General features: G+C 32.7%; 2 protein-coding genes across 4 annotated transcripts; both read right to left on the reverse strand.

The window, feature by feature from the left end:
* Positions 1 to 471: 471 nt before the first annotated feature.
* On the reverse strand, positions 472 to 3,989 carry LOC109618765 (uncharacterized). Of its 2 annotated transcripts, none has more exons than XM_066072207.1 (13): positions 3,927 to 3,989; positions 3,501 to 3,554; positions 3,271 to 3,333; positions 2,909 to 2,998; positions 2,751 to 2,819; positions 2,570 to 2,638; positions 2,174 to 2,242; positions 1,957 to 2,025; positions 1,733 to 1,801; positions 1,560 to 1,634; positions 1,285 to 1,404; positions 829 to 957; positions 472 to 700 (listed from the first exon to the last, which is right to left on the reverse strand). In XM_066072207.1, the coding sequence occupies exons 1-13, from the start codon at positions 3,936 to 3,938 to the stop codon at positions 626 to 628; spliced, it is 963 nt and encodes a 320-aa protein (XP_065928279.1). In that variant the 5' UTR covers positions 3,939 to 3,989; the 3' UTR covers positions 472 to 625. The 2 variants fall into 2 exon arrangements, with proteins under 2 accessions (XP_065928279.1, XP_065928280.1); XM_066072208.1 differs by having other exon boundaries at positions 2,909 to 2,977; positions 3,927 to 3,975.
* Positions 3,990 to 4,987: 998 nt separating this feature from the next.
* On the reverse strand, positions 4,988 to 8,784 carry LOC117685729 (coiled-coil domain-containing protein 30-like). Of its 2 annotated transcripts, XM_066072205.1 has the most exons (14): positions 8,678 to 8,784; positions 8,241 to 8,306; positions 8,012 to 8,074; positions 7,654 to 7,722; positions 7,496 to 7,564; positions 7,315 to 7,383; positions 7,144 to 7,212; positions 6,930 to 6,998; positions 6,447 to 6,515; positions 6,234 to 6,302; positions 6,067 to 6,141; positions 5,783 to 5,911; positions 5,342 to 5,470; positions 4,988 to 5,216 (listed from the first exon to the last, which is right to left on the reverse strand). In XM_066072205.1, the coding sequence occupies exons 1-14, from the start codon at positions 8,690 to 8,692 to the stop codon at positions 5,142 to 5,144; spliced, it is 1,035 nt and encodes a 344-aa protein (XP_065928277.1). In that variant the 5' UTR covers positions 8,693 to 8,784; the 3' UTR covers positions 4,988 to 5,141. The 2 variants fall into 2 exon arrangements, with proteins under 2 accessions (XP_065928277.1, XP_065928278.1); XM_066072206.1 differs by lacking the exon at positions 7,144 to 7,212.
* Between the last annotated feature and the right edge of the window lie 2,265 nt (positions 8,785 to 11,049).

Here is an 11,049-nt window from a genome sequence, read left to right on the forward strand (position 1 = left end):
TGTGACAGCATGTTGTGCAGAGTTGTAACGCGACCATGTGTTGTGCAGAGTTGTGTTAGCGTCACCGCGTGTTGTGTATAGAGTTGTATTAGCGCGAAAGTGTGTTGTGCAGAGTTGTGTTATAGCGAACATGTGTTATACATGGTTGTGTTAACGCTATCACGCGTTTTGAAGATTTGTCTTAGCGCAACCGCGTGTGTTGTATACAGAGTAGTGGTAGCGCTATCGTGTGTTGTGCAGAGTTGTGTAAGCGCGACCATAAGTTGTGCAGAGTATATTGTTAGTGCGACAGTGTTTTTGTGCAGAGTTGTATTAGCGCAAATATGTGTTGTGCATGTAAAGAGTTGTGTTAGTGGGACCATGTGTTGTATGTAAAGAGTTGTGTTAGCGCGATCGCGTGTTGTGCAGAGTTGTGTTAGCACGACCATGTATTGTCCAGAGTTGTGTTGAAGAACCAACAGCAATTAAAAATAGAGAACAATTTAAGTTTTATTAACATCTGACATTCACTTTAACTTGTAGATTTGAACGTTGACAATAAAAGCAGAAAAGTACAGAGATGTAGCCGACAATATAGAAATATATAACAGATATGATAAATCCAATGCTCAATGTTGTTCATTGTCTATTTCAATCCTAGAAACTTTCTAATTCTTCTTCTCCATCCATTCTTTTTCTTCTCCAAATTATTTGATGGAATCTAAAGAACAAGAAAGAATTCAGCCATGAATATACGTATTAATAAAGACTTCACAGAAAAAAAAAAATCGCCAGATGATAATACATATATATGAGAACAGTTCTAAAATAACTACGATATACATGTACCTCCATTTTCTCTTCGTCGTCGCCTTCGTTTTCATCATCAACAACGTAGCAGGCACCATCTAAGGACTCTGGGGGTAGTTCAAGTTCAGCTGATGCCACAAGGCTTGATAGGTCTGGATACCTCGGACCCTGCGAAGGCAGAATGTTTAATTTTTAGTACGTGTATATACTTTACAGGTTATGCAACTTCCATGTACATGTACATAAAGAAACACAGTAAAACCGATTAACTGTGAAAATGAAAAATTAAGCACTTTATCATATATAATAAGATGCATGCATTTAAAATATATTTCAATCAATTTGTGACCAAATTAAAGTGAAGTTTTGAGACCATTTCCAAAGCAGATCCGCGGACTGAATGAAAAAGAAATTTGAAAAGGAGACATATAGCAGGAACAATAACTCTGTATAAAGAACTTCTTATTTGACGTCATGCAGTTTGTAACTTTTTACCTGGAGTAGATGGTCATCATCGGTTTGCTTGAAACTGATGATGTTGAACAGGAACAGCTTTCTCGGTACGAACTCCTCCTCCTCCAATAATTTCAACTTTTTCCTTTCAGTGTTAATTTGCTATAAAAAATAAAATCGAAAATTGTATGTCATATTCCATGAATAAAATTTCCTTTATGATAGCGTATGTGAATTGGTCTTTATAGTATATAATTTGCTATAATATTAATTATGCTGCATGGCCATGCATTTTCATATCATACATGTATTCTTACTAGTAGCTCGTCAAACACTAACTGCATTCTTTTCATCATCTTTTCTGTTTGTGCTTCACGTTGAGCGTGAATCGTCTAGGGAAAAGAAATAATAAATATAAACATGCAACTGTACATGTATTTGAATTTATGTGTATATTGTTATAATCAGATATATATGTACATTAGCTTACCATAAGTTCTGCACAAACTTGACGCATTTTCTCTTTGATCTGCTTAGTCCTTTGCTGAGCATGATAAGTCTGGAAAAAAAATATTAAATGAAAATTGCGACTTAACAACTTATAACATGTAAACATACTTGTATTTCAAAGATGCAACGTATAACAAGTATTGTTGTAAACTATTTGAATCAGTTCTGTTGACTATACTCGTACATTTATTTAAATGCACTCACCATTAGCTCTGCAAAAACTCTAGTCATGAGTTTCTTGGACGTCCTCATCTTTTGCTGAGAATGAAACATCTATTGGAAAAAGTTACGAAATTAACACTTAAAAATGCTTTAAAAGCATACATCATATGTTGATTGAAAGCATTTAAATCATAATTGATACTTGATTAAAATTTTTGACTACATACATATGTATTTCATGAAATATAAGTACGCTTACCATTATCTCTGTTAAAACTGTACGCATTTGCTCCTTGGTCTTTTCAGCCTTTCGTTGTTCTTGAAATGTCTGTTTAGAAATTAAAATAAATCATTAACTGGTTTCATATGTATTGAGGCATTATAAAAACACTGTTTTAGCATTGATTGAATGATTGATTGATGAGATGTTATACAGAAACGATATGTCAATTATTTTTTGTTTTACTACAGTCTTTGCTAACCCTTAGCTCTGTAAAAACTTCACGCATTAGTACTTTGTTCTTATGTATTTTCTGCTTATCATGAAATGTCTGTAAATTTTGAAATCCAATGTTTAAAATACACGTGCGTGTATTTTCATTTCTTATAATTCCAATCTTGATTTTCTTAATATTTTGTGTGTACAATAACTTACCATAAGCTCTTGAAGAACTTCATCCATTCTCTTTTTGTTTTTCTGGATGCATTGTTGAACGTGACATGTCTGTAAAATCGAAATAAAATCAAGACTTTTTAAGATTAGATCATACTTTATTAATATATCTATTAACAAATGAATTGAATTTTAAAATTTACAACAAATATGGATAATATACCATAAGCTCTTCAAAAACTCGGGTCATTTGTGCTTTGATTTTTTTGGTCTGCGTCTCGGATTGATACTTCTGAAAAATTTATATAAATATGACAACAATGCTTTATACCTGCAGATTATGATAGTTTAAAATATTTATAATAGTGTAAAAGTTCTTACCAATAGTTCCTCCATTTCAACCACTCTCCTTCCTTTATTCTTCAGCAATTTCACTTGCATTGGTTGGTCCTGAAAATATGCAATATGAAGCTATATAGATTATTAATTTTGTCCATAATTTATTTCATTCCTTCAGAGATCAATAGTAAAAAAATGTGTTCAAAAATTGCACGAAACAGTATGATTAATTGAGATGAAACAATGTACATCTAAATAATATGAATAAACATGAAGTTTTAATTCCATGTTTAATAATTTGTCAATTATTTTTAAAAATTCAATTCCACGTACTTGCACAAATAGATCTAAAACAATTGTTTTAGTTGTGCTAATAATAGTTAACTCATAAAGATGTGTAATACCATGGGGGCTTTCCTTTGGAGAGGGAATTTAGTGAACCTGGCGACCCAAGATGGCGTGGATAGCTGATAAATGAAATTGAATAAATTTTTCATTTTTTCATTCATTAATCTGCACATTCAAAATTCTACATGGCATTAATTAAGATTTAAGAGTTGGTGTTAGATATCTCAAAGCATTCTTTATAATAACACAGTGTTAATATGACTGTTTCTGAAAATGAAATGTTTACCAATAAATCCCTCTGGACCTGCCCTCTGTTTCTCCTTTCGATTTGAGTTTGATTCTGCAGAAATAAAAAAATTGAACTTACTAGTATCCATAAGTATTACCATTACAGGAACTTTAAATACGAGACGAATATGTTGTTATGTTGCATTGTAAACTTTGTATTTACTGCCATCCGGTAAATTCAAAATTTACAACATGACAATGTCACGCAATACGTTGAGAGACAAATACCAAATCACTGTTAGCTGGATGCATGCATTTGTTCAGAGAAAAAAAATTAAAACTTAGATTATCAAGGTGAAACTTAAAATTAGAAAACAATTCATCAATCGCTTAATGTATCGGATTGGTAAAAGCGTAATTTAATTTAGACTTTAACCAAGTACACTTTATCTGGAGTTATTTACAGTAAAATAATCATACTTACATTCTTCTCCATCCTTCCTTTCGGTTGTAGCAACAACAATGATTATGACGTCATAGATAACGATCGTCATTGTGACGTATGAATGACGTAAATTACATTGTAAAAAGGCAAACATCTAGCACAGTTTCATAATATGTTACTTTGTCAACTTAATCGTCTGTAAATTGGAAACTGAATACAGATTTTGTAATTTTAATTTCAAAAATATTCAAAATTTAAATTTCAATACGATAATGACATGATGTTCTTTCAGGTAAAATGTGAAAAACAGCCATTGCAAATAATAAACAGTGTGTACTAAATCAGTTTCGACATATAGCCCGCCATGCATTGCGGTAGCCCAACTTTGAAAACAGGCCGTCAAAATTGTGTAAAAGCGACTGTATTTTGTGCAGTGTTGTGTTAGCAGGACAGTGTGTCGTATAAATTTGTGTTAGCGCGACTGTGCGTTGTGCAGAGTTGTGTAATAGCAAACATGTGTTGTGTATGGTTTTGTTAAGGCTATTACGTGTTTTGAAGACTTGTGTTTGCGCTATCGTGTGTTGTGCAGAGTTGAAGTAGCGCAATCGTGTGCTGTGCAGGGTTTTGTTAGCATGACGGCCTGTCGTAAAGAGTTGTGACGCGACCATGTGTTGTGCAGAGTTGTGTTAGCGTCACTGCGTGTTGTGTAGAGTTGTATTAGCGCGAAAGTGTGTTGTGCAGAGTTGTGTTATAGCGAACATGTGTTATACATGGTTGTGTTAACGCTATCACGCATTTTGAAGATTTGTCTTAGCGCAACCGCGTGTGTTGTATACAGAGTTGTGGTAGCGCTATCGTGTGTTGTGCAGAGTTGTGTAAGCGCGACCATGAGTTGTGCAGAGTATATTGTTAGTGCGACAGTGTTTTTGTGCAGAGTTGTATTAGCGCAAATATGTGTTGTGCATGTAAAGAGTTGTGTTAGTGGGACCATGTGTTGTATGTAAAGAGTTGTGTTAGCGCGATCGCGTGTTGTGCAGAGTTGTGTTAGCACGACCATGTATTGTCCAGAGTTGTGTTGAAGAACCAACAGCAATTAAAAATAGAGAACAATTTAAGTTTTATTAACATCTGACATTCACTTTAACTTGTAGATTTGAACGTTGACAATAAAAGCAGAAAAGTACAGAGATGTAGCCGACAATATAGAAATATATAACAGATATGATAAATCCAATGCTCAATGTTGTTCATTGTCTATTTCAATCCTAGAAACTTTCTAATTCTTCTTCTCCATCCATTCTTTTTCTTCTCCAAATTATTTGATGGAATCTAAAGAACAAGAAAGAATTCAGCCATGAATATACGTATTAATAAAGACTTCACAGAAAAAAAATTCGCCAGATGATAATACATATATATGAGAACAGTTCTAAAATAACTACATATACATGTACCTCCATTTTCTCTTCGTCGTCGCCTTCGTTTTCATCATCAACAACGTAGCAGGCACCATCTAAGGACTCTGGGGGTAGTTCAAGCTCTGCTGATGCCACAAGGCTTGATAGGTCTGGAAAACTCGGACCCTGCGAAGGTAGAATGTTTAATTTTTAGTACGGGTATATACTTTACAGGTTATGCAACTTCCATGTACATGTACATAAAGAAACACAGTAAAACGATTAAATGAAGAATAAGGCACAAAACTCTTTTCCCTCTTTGTCATATATGATAAGATGCATGCATTTAAAATATATTTCAATCAAATTGTGACCAAATTATAGTACAGTTTTGAGACAATTTTCAAAGCAGGAATTTGAAAGGGAAACATATAGCAGGAACAATAACTCTGCATAAAGAACTTTTTATTTGACGTCATGCAGTTTGTAACTTTTTACCTGGAGTAGATGGTCATCATCAGTTTGCTTGAAACTGATGATGTTGAACAGGAACAGCTTTCTCGGTACGAACTCCTCGTACGCCTCCTCCTCCAATAGTTTCAACTTTTTCCTTTCAGTGTTAGTTTGCTATAAAAAATAAAATCGAAAATTGTATGTCATATTCCATGAATAAAATTTCCTTTATGATAGCGTGTGTGAATTGGTCTATATAGTATATAATTTGCTATAATATTAATTATGCTGCATTGTCATGCATTTTCATATCATACATGTATTCTTACCAGTAGCTCGTCAAACACTAACTGCATCCTTTTCATCATCTTTTGTGTTTGTGTTTCCTGTTGAGCGTGAATTGTCTAGGGAAAAGAAATAATAAATATAAAAATGCAACTGTATTTGATTTTATGTGTATATTGTTATAATCAGATATATATGTACATTAGCTTACCATAAGTTCTGCACAAACTTCACTCATTTTCTCTTTGATCTGCATAGTCCTTTGCTGAGCATGGAAAGTCTGAAGAAAGAAAGATTAAATGAAAATTACGACTTAACAACTGATAATATGAAAACATATACTTGTATTTCAAAACATGCAACGTATAAACAATTTGATTCAGTACCGTTGACTTTACTCGTACATTTATTTAAATGCACTCACCATTAGCTCTGCAAAAACTCTAGCCATGAGTTTCTTCGACGTCCTTATCTTTTGCTGAGAATGAAACATCTATTGGAAAAAGTAATGATACACTTAAAAATGTTTTAAAAGCAAACATCATATGTTGATTGGAAGCATTTAGTAAAGTATAGTTTATTAGCTAAAAACCACATGGTTTATAGGCATTGTATAAATACATGTAAATAAATAATCAATGTGAACAAATTTTTTGGCAGTACACATGCAGACACATCTGCCATTATGAGATATTACCACAAATGTACAATGTAAATAATTACATAAAAAAAGAAAAGAAAAATGTACATATATGTATCTTATAATATTTATATTATCACATTAGGAGGATAATATACATATTAACTAAAGCAAATTATTTCTATACTCTGTGGCTATAAATCATAATTGATTCTTGATCAAAAATTTTGAAAATACATGTATTTCATAAAATATAAATAAGCTTACCATTATCTCTGTTAAAACTGTACGCATTTGCTCCTTAATCTTTTCAGCCTTTCGTTGTTCTTGAAATGTCTGTTTAGAAATTAAAATAAAACATTAACTGGTTTCATATGTATTGAGGCATTATAAAAACACTGTTTTAGCATTGATTGATTGATTGATTAGCTGTAATATAGAAACTATATGTCATTTTTTTTTTACTGTTGTCTTTGCTTACCCTTAACTCTGCAAAAAGTTCACGCATTTGTCTTCTGTGAATTTTTATTTTCTGCTTATCATGGAATGTCTGTAAAAATTGAAATAAATTGTTTACATACACGTGCGTGTATTTCATATCTTATAATCCCAATCTTGATTTTATTAATATTTTGTGTGTACAATAACTTACCATAAGCTCTTGAAGAACTTCATCCATTCTCCCTTTGTTTTTCTGGATGTTTTGTTGAACGTGAAATGTCTGTTAAATCGAAATAAAATCAAGACTCTTTAAGATTATATCATACTTTATTAATTTATCTATTAACAAATAAATTGAATTTTAAAATTTACAACAAATATGAATGATATACCATAAGCTCTTCAAAAACTCCGATCATTTGTACTTTTATTTTTTTGGTGTGCGTCTCGGATTGATAATTCTGAAAAATTTATATAAATATGACAACAATGCTTTATACCTGCAGATTATGATAGTTTAAAATATTTACAATAGTGAAAAAGTGCTTACCAATAGTTCCTCCATTTCAACCACTCTCCTTTCTTTATTCTTCAGCAATTTCACTTGCATTGGTTGGTCCTGAAAATATGCAATATGAAGCTAGATTATTAATTTTGTTTATAATTTATTTCATTCCTTCAGAGATCAATAGTAATAAAATTTGTTCAAAATTTGCACGAAACAGTATGATTAATTAAAATGAAACAATGTACATCTAAATAATATGAATAAACATGAAGTTTTAATTCCATGTTTAATAATTTGTCAATTATTTTTAAAAATTCAATTCCACTTACTTGCACAAATAGATCTAAAACAATTGTTTTAGTTGTGCTAATAATAGTTAACTCATAAAGATGTGTAATACCATGGGGGCTTTCCTTTGGAGAGGCAATTTAGCGAATTTCGCGACCCAAGATGGCATGGATACCTGATAAATGAAATTAAAGAATTTTGCATTTTTTCATTCATTAATCTGCACATTCAAAATTCTACATGGCATTAATTAAAATTTAAGAGTTGGTGTTAGATATCTCAAAGCATTCTTTATAATAACACAGTGTTAATATGAATGTTTCTGAAAATGAAATGTTTACCAATAAATCCCTCTGGACCTGCCCTGGAGTTCGTCCTCTGTTTCTCCTTTCGATTCGAGTTTGATTCTGCAGAAATAAAAAAATGAAAACTTACTAGTATCCATAAGTATTACCATTACAGGAACTTAGAATACGAGACGAATATGTTGTCATGTTGTAAATTTTGTATTTACTGCCATCCGGTAAATTCAAAATTTACAACATGACAATGTCACGCAATACGTTGAAAGACAAATACCAAATCACTGTTAGCGGGATGCATGCATTTGTTCAGAGATATTAAAAAATTAAAACTTCGATTATCAAGGTGAAACTTAAAATTAGAAAGCAATTCATCAATCGCTTAATGTATCGGATTGGTAAAAGGGTAATTTAATTCAGACTTTAACCGAGTACACTTTATTTGGAGTTATTTACAGTAAAATAATCATACTTACATTCTTCTTCTCCATCCTTCCTTTCGGTTGTAGCAACAACAATGATTATGACGTCATAGATAACGATCGTCATTGTGACGTATGTATGACGTAATAAAAAACTCTCTCTCTCTTGCCCATAGGTATGTGGCATACCATAATACCGTACTCGTATATAACATTTGTCGCAGGTCCCTAAAATCAGCTTCAATATATAGCGGTGCTATATGTGTTAGTGTGTTAGTGCGACCGTTTATTGTGCGGAGTTGTGTTATAGCAAACATGTGTTGTGCATAGTTGTGTTAAGGCTATTACGTGTTTTGAAGACTTGTGTTTGCGCTATTGTGTGTTGTGCGGAGTTAAACTAGCGCAATCGTGTGCTGTGCAGGGTTTTGTTAGCATGACGACCTGTCGTAAAGAGTTGTGACAGCATGTTGTGCAGAGTTGTAGCGCGACCATGAATTGTGCAGAGTTGTGTTAGCGTCACCGCGTGTTGTGCGGAGTTGTGTTAGTGCGAAAGTGTGTTGTGCAGAGTTGTATATAGTATAGCGAACATGTGTTATACATGGTTGTGTTAGCGCTATCACGCGTTTTGAAGATTTGTCTAAGCGCGACCGTGTGTTGTGCAGAGTTGTGGTAGCGCTATCGTGTGTTGTGGCGAGTTGTGGTAGCGCAACCATGAGTTGTACAGAGTATTGTTAGCGCAACCGTGTGTTGTGCAGATGTGTGTAAGCGCGACAGGATTTTGTGCAGAGTTGCCAGTATTAGCGCGAACATATGTTGTCCAGAGTTGTGTTAGCGCGACCATGTATTGTCCAGAGTTGTGTTAGCGCGACCATGTATTGTCCAGAGTTGTGTTAGCGCGACGAGTGTTGTGCAGGGTTGTGTTATCGTGATCATGTGTTGGAGGTGGATGTCACGAAAAACCTACTTGTCATTGTCTGGTATTTATGTATATAACTTTTGACAGCTCAAGACGAAAAGGTCAGAGGTCATTTGAACACTCGGTGTGCAAAGAGATCGAGATAACTGTTTAAGAGTGATTTTAGATTTTTAGCAATAATTAGTCATTTTTCGTCCCTTCAAACTTTTATCAGGAATAAAAAAAGAGGACCATTTTATATAGATTTTTCTTTTTACTCTGAGCTATAAACCGAAAATATTTTCGGAAAAACAGTTACAGCTGTTTTTAGTTTTGACCTCTATATATCCCTTATCTTTTGTATCTATATTCCCAAAACCTTTTTCGGTCTGCGTATTTGGGTATTAGGATCCTTATTCTTAAATTGAAATACAACATAATTTACTCGAAAACTCTAGGAGAAACTGTAACACGCGTAAATTTAATTTAATCTATTGGCTTATAAAACTAGAAGTACTCAATATTTTCCAACAAACTTTGAATATACTTTATTTGCCTGTATTGAAATATGTATTTGTGTTTCATTAAATTTGTTAAATTTCTAGTATTTTTCTTGTGTAAACCGGAAGTACCGGAAACGGAAGTCCAAATTTATAATATGCACGTGTCATGAAGAATTGCTAAATGACTATATCATTATAATTTTACCACCTTTTTCCGTTTAATGTGGATTGAAGAACATTATGATTAAAATACTTTTACCGATTTTGAATTTAAAATTTCGCAATATTTAACCAAAAATACGTTATATTTTTGTAAGAGGTAACAATTTCAAATTCCCAGCGGGACTCGAACTCATGACTTATAGATTCGTAGAAAAGCCTCTTACCCACTGCACTAAGAAAGAAACTATTCATAAAATTACCCTTGATTTAGTTGTTTACTAGTATTTCGATGAATAGTACGTCATATCAGGTGCATGTTCCATACCTGATACGACCTAAAAAAAAATCGCTGACAAAAGTTAAAATTGTCGAGTGTGGTGTACCGATAGGGTCATTTGCAAAAGAGCAAAAGCGCCTTAGGAACCAAAGCTAAACACGCATAGAAACAACATGCTAGCGCATTTATAACAACACGCTAGTGCGTTAAGGTATTCGATCCATATTAGGACCAAATTTTTCCAATCTTGAAAATCCATCATGCATTTAATACTTTAATATTTATTTAAAAACTTTTCGAGTAGAAAATGATTTACCAAGAGAAATTTTCAAAAATAATATTAACTAAACAGTAATTAATTAATGAAGATTGCATTAAGGTCTATGGAGACTAGCACATTTCTTAAAATAAAAAAGTAATTACTAGGAATATCAAAAATTGCTTTGGCGGAAAGATGTATTTTATCATTATGAATACAAACACTATTGAAAATAAATTTTATACCATGTAGATTTTCTTAGAATTAATTTTTATAAAATAAAAACAAAGGGGGACAACTCTTCAAAAAAAAAAGAAAAGGTCATTAATT

Source organism: Magallana gigas, chromosome 9, assembly GCF_963853765.1.
Source record: "Magallana gigas chromosome 9, xbMagGiga1.1, whole genome shotgun sequence".
Taxonomy (NCBI): Eukaryota; Metazoa; Mollusca; class Bivalvia; order Ostreida; family Ostreidae; genus Magallana; species Magallana gigas.